The sequence below is a fragment of the Notechis scutatus genome, chromosome 2 (assembly GCF_049901735.1).
Source record: "Notechis scutatus isolate UNSWTSFEM ecotype Mainland chromosome 2, rNotScu1.2, whole genome shotgun sequence".
In the NCBI taxonomy this organism is placed as follows: domain Eukaryota; kingdom Metazoa; phylum Chordata; class Lepidosauria; order Squamata; family Elapidae; genus Notechis; species Notechis scutatus.
Genome location: NC_142010.1, coordinates 62,368,077 through 62,386,314, shown reverse-complemented (window position 1 = coordinate 62,386,314; position 18,238 = coordinate 62,368,077). Strand labels below are relative to the sequence as shown.

Sequence of the window (18,238 nt, the reverse complement as noted above, 5' to 3'; positions counted from 1 at the left end):
GGATACCTGTTCTGGAAGTCCCTTAAGCACAGAGAATGTAAGTGGCTCCAAATAAGCAGTACAATAGGCAAGGAGCCGAAACTGACAAGATTTCTTCTTGTTCTGGTTTTGAAAGTGATTTTGGATGAGGTACAGAAGCTTTAGCAGGAGACTTTATTGTCTTGGGTCTCGTTATAGTTTTCAGTGTTATCAATTACAAAGCCCTTCTGTATTGCTTGGTGTTACTGGAGTTTGAGAGCTAAAGGAGTCAAGAGCAAAGGGGTAAAATCACAACGCTGCCTAAAGAATTCATAGCAGGCATGAAAGGTGATTTAGAACTAGTTCACACCTCAGCTTCTTAACTAGGACAAATGGGCTAATTTTTCAGGAGTCCTCAGAAGGCTCTCAGGCATTACCAACCCAGAGAGACTTCTTTAAATCCAAGATACTTTTCACCAATGCTGAATTTACTTTTATTTACATTTCTACTCTACAATATGAGGGATTTGAGCAAGGAAAATGTAGAAAATAAGCTCCCACTCCTAGAAGAATGAAATATTTTAGGAAATATTAAAAAGGCAGATTATTATATTTCCCTAAAAGAGGAATGGAGAGATATGCTCTTTGAGACAGAAAGCAGCCCCCACCTTTCATTCTTTCTTTTTTTTAAATAAAGTTTTATTTGGGTTTTCACACATACAAAATACAAGTAAAACATCTTTTTTGAAAATAGCATGGTCCCAGGTTGAACTTCTTTATACAGACACAAAACTCAATTTCATGCTCCTTTTTGTATTCTATTCCATATCTTATACTATTTTACATTTTCTATATAGTTTTCCCCTCTTTTAATTTTCTCAATTTTATTTTGATTATCTCATCTCAATTCAAATCATTATATTTATACTTTTGTCTGTTCTGTTTCAATTTCATATTATCTTTTCTCATTAAACAAATTTTCTCCTGTAGTTACTAATTGGAGTATGACACCTTTATATCTTTTAATTACATCCATTCAACTCTTATTTAAACTTCAATATATACCTTAAGGTTATGACCTTCAATATAATACATAATACATAACTTCCAATTGAATTCTGCTTGATACTTTCTTATAATATACACTATATTCTTTAAAAAAAAGAAAGATTGTAAATATATGTAATTATAAACCCTCATTCCATTCCACTTCAGTTCTATCATTAATAATCATTAAAATCTTAACCTCTTTAACACTTCTTTTCAATTAAATATCATATTTTCTTAAAAACACATATAATCTCCAAAATTAATTTTTCCCTTATTTCTCTTCACATATGTTTTATAAATCATTAAATATATCTTTTGTTACATTTATTTATTGACAAGCATTCCACTGAATTACGATAGCTATTTTATCAGACATTTTAACCATACATTGTTTCATATTTTCTAAAATTATTTCTAATATAACCATGCTATCTTATGTACCTTTGCAGAATCCCTTTTTCCATTAAGTTTTCACCCATTATCCCTAAATAGACCCTGTTTCTCTATATTTTGCTTCTGTCCTTTATAACTTCTTTTTCTTTCTTTCTTCCCTCTCATCTTCTCCCTCCCCTTTTTACCTCCTTGTCTCTCTAGTTCTAATTCTCTCTTCTGCATTTCCCTCTTCTGTTGCTTTCTGATTTTATACTTATTTTTCACTCTATTTTTTTTGGAGTTGTTTTCCCCAATCTTAAACTTTCCATTCTCTTTCCCCCCCCCTTTCCTTCCCCCCGCATCTAAGATTACTTGTTCATTAAAGATGGCTTCTTCTTTGTTGCAATCTTCTTGTTCTGCAGGCATTTCTTGTTGTTTCTCATAATTCCAAATCTCCATTTCTAAAAACTGAAATATGAAGCCAAAAGAACCTCTCCCTTCTTGTGCATCTTCTTTGTACTTTTAAAGTTCCATTTTCAGTTCTTCTAAAAGTGGAGCCATTTTAAACAATTTTAAACAACCACCCGATTGATTTTAGTCATTCAAAACAATAACCAAGAATCCAGAAATCATCAAGTAATCCAAATAGTCCCGAGTTATATCTTCTTATTTCTTTTTCGACTTTCTCTTCCTGGGGTTTTTGTTGCGATATTTCAGTTAGAATGTATCTTTTGGAAGTCTTGTTGAGATTTTGCTGTAAGTTCTTTTTTAACTCGAAGCAGTCTCCTCGCCTTCCAGATCCTGCCCTTTTATTCTTTTTCTCTCCTTTCCTGTTTTCAAAAGCTTTTAATTATCCAGAAATCTTTATTATCCCTTTGACTTTTTATTTTCAGCATTAAATGCCTATTGATGTCAAAGTGGATTTTTTTTCCAGTTTCTTGCTTAAGTCTCTTAGCTGTCAGTATAGGAAAAGGAGAAAACCAAAGCTTTTCCCTTTTCTCTCTCCTTCGCAGCTTAAAAATCTTCTTAGGGAACAATGTTATTGTTTTTTAATAGTTTCAATTCCAGGGTACCTTATTTGTTGCTTTTGCTATTTGACCTGGATAACCAAAACTTTCTCTTCTTATCTTCCTCCTGCACATTCTTTTCCGGTTGAGTTCTTCTTTGTGGTGGCCATTTCTGACCACCGCTGCAACCGCCTTCGGGAAAGAGAATAATGGCCAGCTGGGGAGGAGAGATGTGGCTCTCCTCAACCCTGCAGGCAGTCTGCCCCCTCTTCATCACCTCTACGGGGAGGCTTAGCCCCGAAACCAGCCGGCTCGGGGCGCTCCAGTGGTGAGCACGGATTGACGCCTCGCAGAGACGAGGTTTCGGTCTATCGCTGAAGAAGGTCAAACCGGGAGCCACTGCCCCCACCTTTCTTAACAGCCCTCAGCAGATGTCAGCACTTAAGAGATAAAGAGCTTATTGAAAGAAGACAAGTATCTAGACAGCTCTATTCATAAGCAAATACCCTCACCCAAGAGCCAAAACAGGACAAAAGCCATTCAGCCAGAATAGGAATTACCCAACACTCTTTCAGAACACAAGCCCCTTCCTTGCATCACCCTCAGAAACTTCAGTCAAACTTAGCTCAGACAAACATCTAGGATTTATACTTTGCCTATAGAAAGGGCTGCTGCGGTTTCTCTAGCACTCAGTCCTAGAAGGAAATAAAACAATTGACAGTCATGATGGTGTCTCATGAGTTTCATTCCGGCGACCTAACACTGGTGATGAGGATGGGATTCTGAGACAAAGGGAACCAGCAAGCACATGGCAACTGATGAACACCGGCAGCGCATCGAGACGACATGGCTGGAAACAACACACCACCCACACCGTTCGATCCAGCAACCTAAGACTGGGAATCGTACATCGACCGATTCCTCATGTTCCTCAAAGGGAGCGACCTCCATAATATAGTGGTGTCCCCCAAGGCAGTGTTCTAGGACCAACTCTCTTCATACTCTACATAAATGACCTCTGTGATCATATTAAGAGCAATTGCGTTCTTTTCGCTGATGATGTAAAGCTGTTCAATACCACAGAAAATACTGCTACCCTACAAAAAGATCTTGACTATGTATCAGAATGGTCAAACAAATGGCAACTTCAAATCTCAACAAATAAATGCTCTGTCTTACATATTGGCAAAAAAAAATCAGAAAATAAAATACAAGCTGAATAGTCAAGATCTTGTTGATGACCCAAGCTCTGTAAAGGACTCACCTCTAATGATCTAAGTGCTAGAGCCCACTGCAACTACATAGCCAAAAAGGCATTAAGAGTTGTTAACCTAATCCTACGTAGCTTTTTCTCTGGTAATATCACACTACTAACCAGAGCATATAAAACATTTGCTAGACCAATACTCGAATACAGTTCATCAGTCTGGAACCCACATTACGTATCTGATATTAGCACAATTGAGAAAGTCCAGAAATATTTCACAAGAAGAGTTCTCCACTCCTCTACTCGTTGTAGAATACCTTATGCCACCAGACTTGAAATTCTAGAACTAGAAAACCTTGAATTACGCCGTCTTCGGTCTGATTTAAGCATGGTATATAAAATCATACATTGCAATGTCCTACCTGTCAATGAATACTTCAGCTTCAACCATAACAACACAAGAGCACACAATAGATACAAACTCAAAGTTAACCGCACCAAACTCGATTGCAGGAAATACGACTTCAGCAATAGAGTGGTCAATGTCTGGAATACTGTACCCGACTCTGTAGTTTCTTCCCCAAACCCCAAAAACTTTAACCTTAGACTGTCTACTATTGACCTCACCCCTTTCCTAAGAGGTCTGTAGGGGGCGTGCATAAGCGTACCAACGTGCCTACTGTCCCTGTCCTATTGTTTCTCTTATTCTTCTTTTATTTTTCTTATATGTACCCATTTCATGTATTCACAACTATGTATACACTTATACTTATTATCTTGTAAACAATTGGTAAATCAAATAAATAAATAAATAGGAAGAGAGCCATCTTCCTCACCCATTGTGGGCCCACGGTATTCAAGATGGCCAAAGCATTAGTGGAACTCACTGATGTGAAAACGGTGGCCTGGCTGGACCTGGAAAGAATACTGAGGGCTCACTACACACCAGCCGTCTCCTGCCTCATCAAAAGACATGAATTTTATTGGTGTGACCAAAAAGAAGGCAAGAACATCAGTGATTTCGTTGCAATGCTGAGGGACATCACTGGAGCATGCAAATTCCTAAATATGGATGAAGCCATGAGAGACCGAGTGGTCGTGGGGCTGAGGGATCTCACACTACAGGGTCAATTACTAACAAAACCCAAAATAATGCTCCAAGAAGCAATAGAAGAAGCTACCGCAGCAAAAGCCACACAGAAATCGGTGGCAGCCATGCTGAAAATGAACAAAGCACCAACAGAGAACCCAAAAAACACCACCATAACCCACCACGAGGACATCAAGTCCCCCTTGGAAGATGATGAGGAAGAAGAAGGGGTAAATCAACTCTGTTTGGAACAGGGCAGAAGAGACCAGAATGGAAAAAGGAAGGAATTTCGCTGTGCCGGTTGTGAGGTGAACCATCCACGTTCCGAGTGCCGTTTCCTAGATGCAATCTTGCAAACATTGTGATCGCTGGGGACATATTGCTAGGGCATGCCGAGCAAGGAAAAACTACGGCCCTAGACAAAGATGGAACAACCCCCCCACCCCCCACCCCTGAGAGAGGGAGAAACAAACAGGGAGCTGCTGGAACCAAGACAACAGAAACAGGTAAGGGAAAGAGACAAACAATGGAAGAGATGAAACACACCAAACGGTGACCATCGGACACTCCAACACGACAAACACCCAGAAGGTATATGTCCAGGTCACCATAGAAGGCCAGCCATGACAGATGGAAGTGGACTCAGGCTTATACTTATCAATGGTATCGTGGGACATCATAAAAAGACTGATACCAGACATAAGCCAGGAAGGACTTGAAAGACAAACACTAATGCTGAAAGACTACCAAGGAAACAAAATTCCTGTAGTAGGTACAGGACAATTCAAAGTAAAATTCAAAAATACATCAGAATCCTTCCACTAACCATAGTCAACCGAAATCAACCCAGCCTATTGGGGCTCGAATGGTTTGCACCATTAGGAATTGAAGTCACAGGGCTAAATAGCATCACAGAGGCAGAGTGGGAAGAGGACTTGATGGAAGAATTCCGGGACATGTTTGATGGAGAACTGGGCAAGTACAAGGGGTCCCCAATTTCTTTTAGTCTAAACCCAAACATAGCCCCTATAAGATTAAAAGCGAGGTGGGTTCCTTTCGCACTAAAACCAAAAATCGATGAGCAATTGGATAAACTCATTGCACAAGGGGTTTTAGAACCAATTGACCACGCAAAGTGGGAAAGCCCAATTGTGACACCAATTAAACCAGATGGGTCGGTATGCATCTGTGGGGACTACAAAGCAACCCTTAACCATATGCTCCAACAAAGCGCATACCCAGTTCCAGTGGTACAGCATCTATTACATTCCCTGCGGGGGGTGGAATCTTTGCAAAACTAGACCTCACACAGGCATACCAACAGTTGCCCATTGACCCTGAAACAGCAGAAGCCCCGACAATCATGACGCACAGGGGGGCATTCAAATGCAACAGACTACAATTCGGCATCAGCGTCACCCCAGGGGTGTTCCAGAGCTTAATGGATGCCTATTGCAAGGGATAAAAGGGGTGGTACCATACTTTGATGATGTCCTGGTATCAGCCAAGGACAAAGAACAACTACGAGACCGCCTAAGGGAAGTCCTAAGCAAATTCAAGGAGGCGGGACTAAAAGTAAGAAAAGATAAGTGCCAGTTAGCCGCCGGCAAAGTTGAATTCCTAAGATATCTGATAGACAGTGAAGAGATCCACCCCACAGAAAATAAAGTCAGAGCAATCAAAGAAGCCCCCAGACCCACAAATAAAACTGATCTGCAAGCTTTCTTAGGACTCATTAACTTTTACAATATATTCCTACCACAGAAAGCAACCATTGTGGAACCAATACACAGGTTGCTTGACAAGAAAGCAACCTGGGCCTGGGGGCGACGGGAAGAAACGGCATTCCAAGAAATAAAAAACTTAATCACATCAGACCACATATTAATACAATACAGAGAAACACTTCCAATAACACTAACCTGCGATGCATCACCTTTCAGCGTCGGCATGATACTCAGCCACGTATTACTAGATGGAAAAGAAGCACCCATAGCTTTCTATTCAAAATCTCTGTCAAAGCCAGAGAGGAACTACAGCGAATTAGACAAGGAGGCATTGGCTGCTGTCACCAGAATAAAACGTTTCCATGAATATATCTATGGGAGAACTTTCACACTAGTCACAGACCACAAGCCACTCCTGGGTATCATCGCAAAGCTACACTTAACATACTGTCACCATGAATAACATGGTGGTCGGAATTTTTGGCTGCCTATAACTACAATCTAACCTACCGACCTGGAAAGGACATAAATCATGCTGACGTGCTTAGCTGTTGCCCTCTACTTGACATAGAAGACAACCCAGCACCAACCACATCAACCCTTCAAATAGAGACATTAGAAAACCTACCCATAACGGCAGCAGACATCGCTAGGGAAACAGCTAAAGACAAAACCCTGGCACGAATTTTAAATTGGGTAGGAAAAGGATGGACAGAAACTGAGAGCGACAAAACCACCAAACAATTCCAGAATAGACAAACAGAACTCTCAATGCTGAAGGGGTGTGTACTATGGGGGGATCAGGTGGTCATACCGAATGTTTTAAGGAAACGCATACTAGAATTGTTACATGAGGGACACCCGGGTGTTGTAAAAATGAAATCCCTAGCAAGCAGTTATGTATGGTGGCCAGGGATGGATAAGTAAATAGGGGACTGGGTGGCAATGTGTAAACGCTGCCAGGAATCTAGGCCAACACCCCCCACAGCACCAAAACACGAATGGGAAACACCAAAGGGACCATGGTCAAGACTACACATTGATTTTGCAGGCCCAACCAAAGGACACACATTTTTAATAGTTGTAGACGCTTACTCCAAACGGCTAGAAGTAAGCATTATGCACTCCACCACAACAGAAGTCATCATTAGACAGCTCAGGAAGCTTTTTGCAAGACATGGATTGCCAGATCTAATTGTATCCGACAACGGGCCACAATTCACGGCAACAACATTCAAGGGGTTTCTAGCACAACATGGGATAAGGCATGCACTGACAGCACCAGGACACCCAGCCAGAAACGGATGGGCGAAGCGCATAGTACATTACACGAAGGAAACATTACAAAAGCTGGGGCCTGGGGACACACAAGAAAAGATAGATAATCTACTAAGCATTCAGCACATGACACCCAGTGCCACAACAAACAAAAGTCCAGCAGAGTTACTAATGGGGAGGAAACTAAGATCAAACCTAGACAGACTGGACCCCACATATAGCCCAAAAAACCCAGCAGATTCCTCTAGCAATTGCCACACATTTCAAACAGGGGACCCAGTATAAGCAAAATATTTCACAGGGGAACCATTGTGAATACCAGAAAAAGTGATCCAGATAACTGGGCCCTGTTCATACAGGGTAGACACCGAGGACGGGAGAAGCTGGAGGAGGCACATAGACCAGCTCAGATCTAGAGCCACGAAGGGAGACCCAAACAGACCCACAGAAGAGGGGGGAGTCCCCTTCAAACAAACAAAACACAACCAGAGAAGATGGGGAGACCCCTCAAACAGACAAAACACAAGTAGAAAGGGAGGGGGAAACCCTCCACAAACAAGAGAAATAACAGAACAAACCCTGACAACTATGCAACAACCAATACTAACACTAGCCCCAGTCGGGAAACGCAAACCTGAGACCGGGGAAGAAGGCAGGACGGGGAGACAGGAACAGGTCCAGAAGGATAGCGGGAAAACAATCCCTGGCGGGAGCAGCCAGGCCAACCCAACCAGCCAGGAAATTCCTGGCGGGAGCGGCATGGCCAACTCAACCTTCCAGGAGGTTCCAAGAAGATGGATGGGAGGAACAACAGACCCGTTTGAACAGTCCAGAGGCCAACCTGCGACTGAGTTGCGCAGGTCCAGTAGAAACCATAAAAGCCCCACCTACCTACGTGACTACGTACGGTAGGTGAGGCTCATATTGGTTGGACCGGACCAGGTGGGGAGGGGTGTTATGTATTAACATACTTACCTGAAATTGGTTGGTCCGTGGTGGTGGGAAATTTGAAGAGCCATCACTGGCCACAGCCGCGAGCAGCCCAACTATAAAAAGGCTGCCGCGGTTTCTCCGGCGCTCAGTCCTAGAAGGAAATAAAACAATTAACAGTCATGCTGGTGTCCTGAGTCTCATTCCCGTGACCTAATAGAGAGGGAGGAAGAAGTTAGAATCTGTCAAGATATAACTGTTTGGTTAAAAGGTTATATATTTAGTTTGGCAAAATTCTGTCCATTAGGTGTATTGTACTGCTTAAGAATTGGACTTTGCTGTGTTGTCTTTTAATTTGGGTCTGATTCAGATGCAGACCTAATCCAAGCTCCCAATATTTTAAAAAAGTAAAGAAATAAATCCTACATGGTGGAGAAAAATTATTGGATATTACAGGCTTTGCTTCCATGTTTGAGCACTATAGTCTTTGGCTGTTCTGGAGAATCATATAGTCAAGGTTGGGGAATTGTTTACAGCTTAAGATATAATTAATTATTCTAGTTGGTAAGGGCTTGATTCTTCAGATACAGAACCTACTGCCATTGAAAGTTGATTTTGCATTATTATAGCTCTGAATATTTTTATTTACTTTCTTTTCAGCCCTGGATCCCTGTAACTTCTTTCCATGTTCCCCATATGCTGTTTGTAAGACTGTTGACGAAACCAAATATCAGTGCATTTGTGCTGAGGGATACCAAGGGAATGGGAGAATATGCCAAGTCAGGCAACCATGTCTTGACAATAATGGAGGCTGTCCGATAAATACCACCATCTGTGTTACCCATGGTACAGGAAAGGTAAATGGTGCCTTGCAGTGTACTTTGATTGTAGCAGTCATGTATAAAAGCAGACAGTTAGCAATAAGGCCAAGTTATTTGAGGGCTCTCCTATCTCCTATGGTTTTTGTCTAGAAGGCTCATGCCAACAGAAGGTGATGCATCTTGGTTTGTAATGGTTTTTATGTTATTATTTGAAGTGTTGGTTATTTCCTTTAAAGCCTTGCAAGGAGCCTAAAGCATTGTAACTAGTCTTCTTTCTATTTCCATAGCCATTTTGCCAATGTAAAGAAGGTATGAAAAGGTACGCAAATAATTGCGTACCCACCAATGAATGCTCAGTATATCATTGCGACAGCAGTGCACAAAGGTGTGAAATGACCCCTGATGGGTTTAGCAAGTAAGTATTTCAGAAGCCCAGCATGAATTCAATATAGAAGCTATTCTGGATCTCTGTTGTTTGCTATAATACTAAATTCATGTCTGATTTACATGTTTTCTGTGTATCTTAGTTGAGAGGCAGACAGGCAGGCAGGCAGGGAGGCAGACAGGCAGGTAGACAGACAGACAGACAGACAGAGATATATGAAGGACTAGTTCCCAGTGAAATATACTTCTTGATACATGCATTAATTTTCTGTTAAGTATTTTATCCAATTTTTCTCCTAAAAAGCTCAGATCAGACAGGTAGGTAGGTAGAATAATATCCAAAAATAGCAGGGGGTATTTTTTGAACACATATGTTTGTAGATCCAGCTATATATTGGTCATTCCGAAAACCTCTTTCTTGAATATTGATGGCAATATTTTAGACATGGGAATCCCCATTATAAAGTTACACAAATTATATGCTTGATACAATACGACAATAGCTACAAATACATCAACATTTTTTAAAAATTATATATTATTTATTAAAAGCAACAGGAGTATGGTATCTTCTTACTGGAAAACTGCTTATCCTCTATCAATGAAAATATATGAAACAAAACAAGTCTTAATTTCCAATATTAGAGGCCAATATTTGCAAGGCTGCCTGTAATCCTTGCGAAGGTGTTTTTCTGTTTTGGCCTTTCTATGATCATCCTGTAGAGCAAAATTGTTCACCTGCATAGGAGTGGCTACTTTGTTCTAGCCTCATTGAGATCCACTAGGCTGCAAGAGAAGAATGGTACTTTTCCTTTGAATTCCTAGCTCAATTATGTCCTTCTCTAGTTGTGAGTCTCACTAGCATCCAATAATCATTGTCTTGGAAATGTTTTAAAAATCATATGCTTTCCTTGGAATTGTGTGCAAATCTGGTGATGGTTGGCCACCTTGGCCATTGAATCACCCTCCTTCTAACCTGAGTTTTTAGATACCAATTAAGCTCCACTCTGCTCTTCCAGGTTTTACAAAAATTACACCTGGCATAAAATAGACTTTTTCAAATGTTCAGTGATGGCATCTTTCCAAGCACGGAATGCCAATATTATTAACATCCCACGTTACAAATGTGGGTGTCAAAAAGAAAAGAAAGACTGGTTCACTTTGACCAATTCAGATATGAATTAGGGCAACCTTCCCCAATATGATACTCCTTAGATATGTTGGACTTCTACCTCTGCAATAATCAAACGAAACTGGGTTTGAAGTTTAACATGATCAGGATGGCACCATTGAGGAAGGTTGACACTGGCATATTTTTTTTTTTTAAAAAGTTTTTATATTTTACACAAACATAGACATAACATAAACATAAAACATAAAACCATCTTTCAGTTAGGTACAGTGTGTCGGTTGGTACAAATCTCTTTTGCATAATCTCTATAGTCTTTCCCTTCTAATTTAAATTGATCTTCATAATCAACTATATATATTTATATTATTATCGTTAATCACTTACTAGACTGTTACTAATATTCCATCATTTTATGCAAGCTAATCACCATTTTAACTTAACCTACTTTGTAACATACATTTCATCGTCACTAATCAATTCAATAGTAATATATCCTTACATTATTTTATTTCTAGAATTCTATTATACTGGCATTTTCTATGTCTTTTGTCACTACAGGTGGTCCTTGACTTATGACCACAATTGAGCCCCAAATTTGTATTGCTAAGCGAGACATTTGTTAAATGAATTTCCCCCATTTTACGACCTTTCTTGCCACAGTTATTAAATGAATCACTGCAATTGTTAAGTTAGTAACACATTGCTAAGTCAGTCAGGCTTTCCCATTGACTGGGCTTCTCAGAAGGTTGCAGAAGGTGATCCCATGAACCTGGGACACTGTAGCCGTCACAAATAGGAACCAGTTGCCAAGCATCTTAATTTTGATCACATGACCATGGGAATGCTGCAGTAATAGTCATAAGTATGAGAAATAACTGTAAGTCAATTTTTTCAGTGCGGTTGTAACTTTGAACTGTCACTAAACGAATAGTTGTAAGTCAAGGACTACCTGTACATGCCCAGAATGATCTTGATAATATCACGTATGTGATATTAACACAATTGAGAAAGTCCAGAAGTATTTCACAAGAAGAGTTCTCCACTCTTCTACCCGTTATAGAATACCTTATGCCACCAGACTCGAAATTCTAAAACTAGAAAACCTCGAATTACGCCGTCTTCGGTCCGACTTAAGCATGGTATATAAAATCATACATTGCAATGTCCTACCTGTCAATGAATACTTCAGCTTTAACCATAACAACACAAGAGCACACAACAGATACAAACTCAAAGTAAACCGCACCAAACTTGATTGCAGGAAATACGACTTCAGCAATAGAGTGGTCAATGTCTGGAATACTCTACCCGACTCTGTAGTCTCTTCCCCAAACCCCAAAAACTTTAACCTTAGACTGTCTACTATTGACCTCACCCCTTTCCTAAGAGGTCTGTAGGGGTGTGCATAAGCGCACCAACGTGCCTACCGTCCCTGTCCTATTGTTTCTCTTATTCTTTTATTTTTCTTATATGTACCCATTTCATATATTCACAACTATGTATACACTTGTACTTATTATCTTGTAAACAATTGACAAATCAAATAAATAAATAAATAAATAAATAAATAAAATAAATATTATTGATATCATTTGCGACTGAGAATGTTGCTTCATTCTATTTCTTTTTAAACCACCCCTATATTAATTGAAGTGACATATACCTGGATATAAATATATCTGGATACCTGGATATAAGTATTTGAATAAGTCTTTATTTTCTGGTGTTCCCCCTTACTAAAGTAAAACTGCAGCTGCTAGCCACCTGCAAGGCTGGCAAAGATGTTCAAAAACATGTCCACCAAGTGTTGGAAATGCAATCAGACATCAGGCACATATCATATGTGGTAGACATGCACAAAAGTGGGGGGGAAATGGATAAAAATACATACATGGATAGAAAAGATGTTAAAACAGCATCTAGATTATAAGCCAAAAATATTTTTGCTAGGCATAATACCAGAAAAATATGATAAAGGGACTATATACTTAATGTTGCATTTCCTGATAGTGGCAAGAATTGTATTTGCACAGCATTGGAAAAATGAGGAAATCCCCACAGAGGAAAGCGTAATCAAAAAAAATACTACATTGCGTAGAAAGGGATAGGTTGACATTAAAAATAAAGGATAAAGATGCAGAATATTTTTAATATGGGATTTGTTTTATCTATGACTAGAAAATAGAGATAGAAATTAGAAATTGGAAAAATATTATGTATAAGAGATAAACTCCGATAACACATTGTTCATGAAGCACATATGTTTGTATAAGAAAGGTGTATAAATAAAATATATTTTTAAAAAACTACAGCCGCTAAATAGTTGCTTAATTAATGTGAATTGGTTGCAAAACACTTAATAATGAGACAGTTGCCCAAACCACATCTTATATTACCCTCTTTTGTTCAGCTGCATCTGCCAAAAGGGAGAAATTGAAGTTGGACGTTCCTGTTACAAAACTATCCTGAGTGAAATCTTTAAGCAAAATAGAAGAAGCAGCTTTTTCAATAAATTGAATGATTCATCGACATTGTTCGGTAACTTTCTTTTCTGAATGAATTTAACTATACATAACTGCAATTGGGTAGAAAATCATTAAAATATTCTAATTGTTTCAGTTGATTTCTTTGAATACATATTTTTACTATAAATAGGAAGAATCCTACCATAGTCACAGCAGATGTGCTTACTTAAAAGGGCAGCAGCATTGATTAAATTAACTTGTTAATTGAGAAAAGAATTAAAAATGTCAAGTGCATGAAATTAGGAGCCAAGGTGTTCAAATGGATACAGGTTTATTGCAAGCTATCACTCTCTACAAGTAATCTGAACTACTAATGGGTTTAACCACTTGTTGGCATGAAGGAACTTCAGACTGATTACATATTTCACCCGTCCTTCGGCTCAGCCTAGTCATCTGCTACAAAAATATAATCCAGGGCACACAGACCTTTAATTCAGATCAAGTATAAATTTCAAAACAAGGAAGAAGGTAAATTCAGCTGGTTGTGTTAAATTGTCTCTCTTATTTGTAGCTAAACAGGAAAATATATTTGGATGCCATAGCTAGCTAACTTTTATTTATTTATTTTATTGACTTTAAAAAAAGGCCTTGATATTCAAGGATGTTGAAAACTTTTGGTGGTTTTTTCTTTCCTTTTGGGGTGGATGTAAATGCTAAAGATAACTCAATATTATATTAATAAACTAAATTCAAAAGAGATCCCAAATATACCTAAAATACTTTTCTAACCATGAATCACTAAACATAGTAGATGTATATATTAACATGGGAAATTAAGTATATGTTCCATCTTGCTTCCCTTTTGGTGGAAAATAGATAAGTACTTGCATATGTTTCCTGGTCTGGCAAGCAGCAGCTGGGTAGACCATGTAGATTGGGGAAATGTTGTAGGGTATTGAGGAAGAGTTAAATGTCTCCCTCAACCTCTCAGTAGGGGATAGAAACAGAAATGTAATGAAGATGTTGTCATAAAACCTTCAATCTGCACATCTAAGATATATAGCAAAAAGACATATATACCATTTTATAGTGCTTTACAACCCTCTCTAAGCGGTTTACAGAGTCAGCTTATTGCCCCCAACAATCTGTGTCTTCATTTTACCCACCTCGGAAGGATGGAAGGCTGAGCCAACCTTGAGCCTGGTGAGATTCGAACTGCCAAATTACAGGCAGCTGACAGTCAATACAAGTAGCCGGCAGTACTGCATTCTAAGCACCACACCACCATGGCTCATGTATATATTCTGTTAAGGAAAATGCTTCAGGTTGATTATTTATGATATTCAGGTTTTTTTAATGAATATGTGGTATGGAATCTTTTAACAGCTATGGGTTGTTCATTAACCCTGGAGAACTACGGGCCTTTCACAGTTCTTGTGCCTACTGGAGAAATCAATCCTCGATTTAACTTCAGTGTAAGTATTCTTCTCTCTTATTATTTATTACTTCTAGCATTTGTGTCTGAAGTAAGGCTACCACTGTCCTTCTTGAGCAATATTATCATTTGGTATTTTTACTCACTGGTTTGTTTTTCACAGAGAATTACAATGAAGGGGAAGGGAGAGGTAGAGCTATAATTATTTGCAGGATTTGCAAAGAAGGTGAAGTCTAGAAACCATGGTTTATCATAAGGCCACCAGCACTCTACACATTCTTAGTTTTAACAATAACCATCCACTCTCACACAAAAAGAGCTGTGTCAGAGCACTATATGGCAGAGTGAGAACCCACTGTAGCTCCCAGCAAGCTGGACAGAAGGTGCCACATGAACAATTCAAGCATAATGAGTACCTACAAGCATTTATTACAAGATGCCTGCACAAAATGCAAAGGAGAGAAAAGAAAGAAGATAAAAGACCAACTATGTGGCACACTCTGCCATACCTCAAAAACATTTCGGAAGCAGTAGAATGCAGCTTCTGAGATCAGCAAGTGGGCATCACACACTGCCCAGAGGCTACCACATGAGGACAAATTATGCATGCTAAAGATCGCTTGGAAGTGGGAGATACTTTCAATATAATCTACCAGATCCCCTGCATGGATTGCCCCTGTGACTATGTAGGACAAATGGGAAGGAAGATTTCAAGAACACAAGCCGGCAGTCAGATGAAGAGACCCAAACTCATTAGTAGCCTCACATTGCAAGAACACACATTTAATTTCACAGCAACTAAGATAATTGGCCACCCCATTACAAAAATAGCCAGGGAAATGATTAAAGCCTGGGAAATGGGCCCCTTGTCAGTTAACAGGAGTACTGATTTTCCACCAGCTTAGGACTTATTACTTAGTACTGAATTGCTTTGCAGAATAAGGAAACAACAGCCAATCACCAGCCATCAACACACCAATCATCCAACAGGAAGTCACCGCATAAACATAACTCACAGAATAGCCCAAAGCATGTATTCCAATAGAATGAAGTTCCCTGAGGATGGACTCCAGCATGAGTCTGAAAGCTCAGAAAAGTACATCTCTAGTCCTGGTGACCGACCCAGATTCGATCTTGCATCATTGTCCTGGAACATGTATATTTTCCCCCATTTCTAAGGTGAATCTCCATACAATGTCTTGTGACACTACCCTGCCTGGGATCACAACACTTTCAGAATTGCTAATGTATAGGATTGCTCTCTCAATAGCATTTTGTACATGGCAGAGACTCATAGTGATTATATTTTATTATTTTTAAAAAGTGACCTCAAAACTTATCTAAAGAAAAGAAGGATAGTACGATAAAAAAATTGAAGTGCTGTTGTCAGGCAATGAATCATCTAAGAGTTTTGAAAAAGTTTTGAAAAAGAAATAAAATAATGAATTAAAGGAAAATAAAAAAATAGAGAAATAATCCAATATGTGTCATCATAAGTTATTTGGTCTAATTTTAGATATAGGGCTTGGTATCTTTATAAAAACTGATGTGGAACATTATATATTAATACTTTTGGGTACAGTGAAATTAAAAATGTTATACTAGACGCACTGAATACAGAGTAATGCTTTTTTATTTTGGTATCTCCTCTCTATGAAGGTTTCATATGCACAGGAATTCTGCAGGAAGCATATAATAGCTGGGCAGCACTTGTTAAAAGATATGTATAAGGGTTTTTGGACATTATCTGGACATAAAGTGGAAGTTCATGGACAGGTAAATATTTTTTCCAGACCTGAGATTATAAAAATGAAACTATAGCTCAAAATACAAGTTTGTCCTTTCCTTCCTTCCTTCCTTCCTGCCTGCCTGCCTGCCTGCCTTCATTCATTCCTTAATTCCTTCCTGAAATTTTAGGTCCATTTTAAATAGTTCAAAGAAAGGTGTCCAATGTTTTCCTTTACAATCATTATACTCAGTTTCACAATTATATTTCACTGATTTAATTCAAATATTATGTTATTTCTGGGAGCCCATTCGGGGAGGGGATAGCCCGAATGAGATATTACAGGTGGGTTTCAGATATGCTATCAGCTAAAATCCCAGGGCAGAGATGGAGATCTAGTGATCATCATCTGGAAATCTCTTGTGGTTTTCAAGAGCATTGTTGCATAGGTCACCAGATGTGAGATTCCATTCATTATATTGGATTCTAGGGATCAGTTTGGATTATTGTTGTTGTACTAGCCTCTCTGAGCAACTTGACTCCATTGCTGAGTTCAATCTGTCTTCTCTACGATTAGGGTCTAAAGGGGCTTGGGAGTTGGATGGGCCTATCCCAGAACATCCAGAGCCCAATAGTGTTGTGATTAGGGCATGAATTACTGTATGAAGGGCCCCCTGGTCAATTGATGTACAAGACATGCCTCTGCAAAGCCCACTGCTTCTATCTGCTTTGTGAGCAGGACCTGAGAGTCCAAGATGGCCCCCTAGATTGTACAGATCAATAATAATAATAGCATACCTCCAGATTTGGGAGAAGGAAGGAGCAAACAGACAAAGCCTTTCCCTTCCCATTCCAACCCATACCGACTCTAAGCACTAGGTTAGCAGGACGTAGCCTAACTAGCCAGGGACTGAAATGTACAACTGGGTATAAATATTGATGATTCTGACCACAATCCCAGCCATCTCATGTAAGTGTTAAACAAAAAGGTAGAAAGAACTCAACTCTGCAGCAACCCCAAGCCCTGGGTACAATCTCTTCCTACCTGTCATAAGTTTGCCTTGGTAAGGCCACACTTGGAGTTCCACATCCAGTTTTGGTCGCCATGATGTAAAAAAGATGCTGAGACTCTGGAAAGAGTGCAGAGAAGAGCAACAAAGATGATTAGGGGACTGGAGACTAAAACTTATAAAGAATGGCTGCTGGAATTGAGTGTGTCTAATTAGATAACAAGAAGGACTAGGGGTGACATGATAGCAGTCTTCCAATATCTCAGGGGCTGCCACAAAGAAGAGGGAGTCAAGCTATTCTCCAAAGCATCTGATGGCAAGACAAGACACAAAACTAATCAAAGAGAGAAGCAACCTAGAACTAAGGAGAAATTTCCTGACAGTTAGAACAATTAATCAGTGGAACAACTTGCCTCCAGAAGTTGTAAATGCTCCAACACTGGAAGTTTTTAAGAAGAGATTGGATAACCATTTCTCTAAAGTGGTGTAGGGTTTCCTGCCTAAGCAGGGGTTGGACTAGAAGACCTCCAAGGCCCCTTCTAACTCTGTTATTCTATTATATAACTGATTGAAACCAGGCACAGAGAAAGGAGGAGAACCAGCATAAAATAGTGCCTCCCATCTCCAATGAAGTTAATCCAAAAGG

General features: G+C 39.4%; 1 protein-coding gene across 1 annotated transcript in view; it reads left to right on the top strand.

Moving 5' to 3' along the window:
- Positions 1–18,238, top strand: part of STAB1 (stabilin 1) — a 148,002-nt gene that overhangs the window by 22,455 nt on the left and 107,309 nt on the right. The window contains exons 8-12 of the mRNA XM_026683543.2: positions 9,280–9,476; positions 9,728–9,855; positions 13,367–13,494; positions 14,808–14,896; positions 16,516–16,632. Of these exons, the coding sequence (XP_026539328.2) occupies positions 9,280–9,476; positions 9,728–9,855; positions 13,367–13,494; positions 14,808–14,896; positions 16,516–16,632 (659 nt within the window). The remainder of the gene's footprint in view (positions 1–9,279; positions 9,477–9,727; positions 9,856–13,366; positions 13,495–14,807; positions 14,897–16,515; positions 16,633–18,238) is intronic.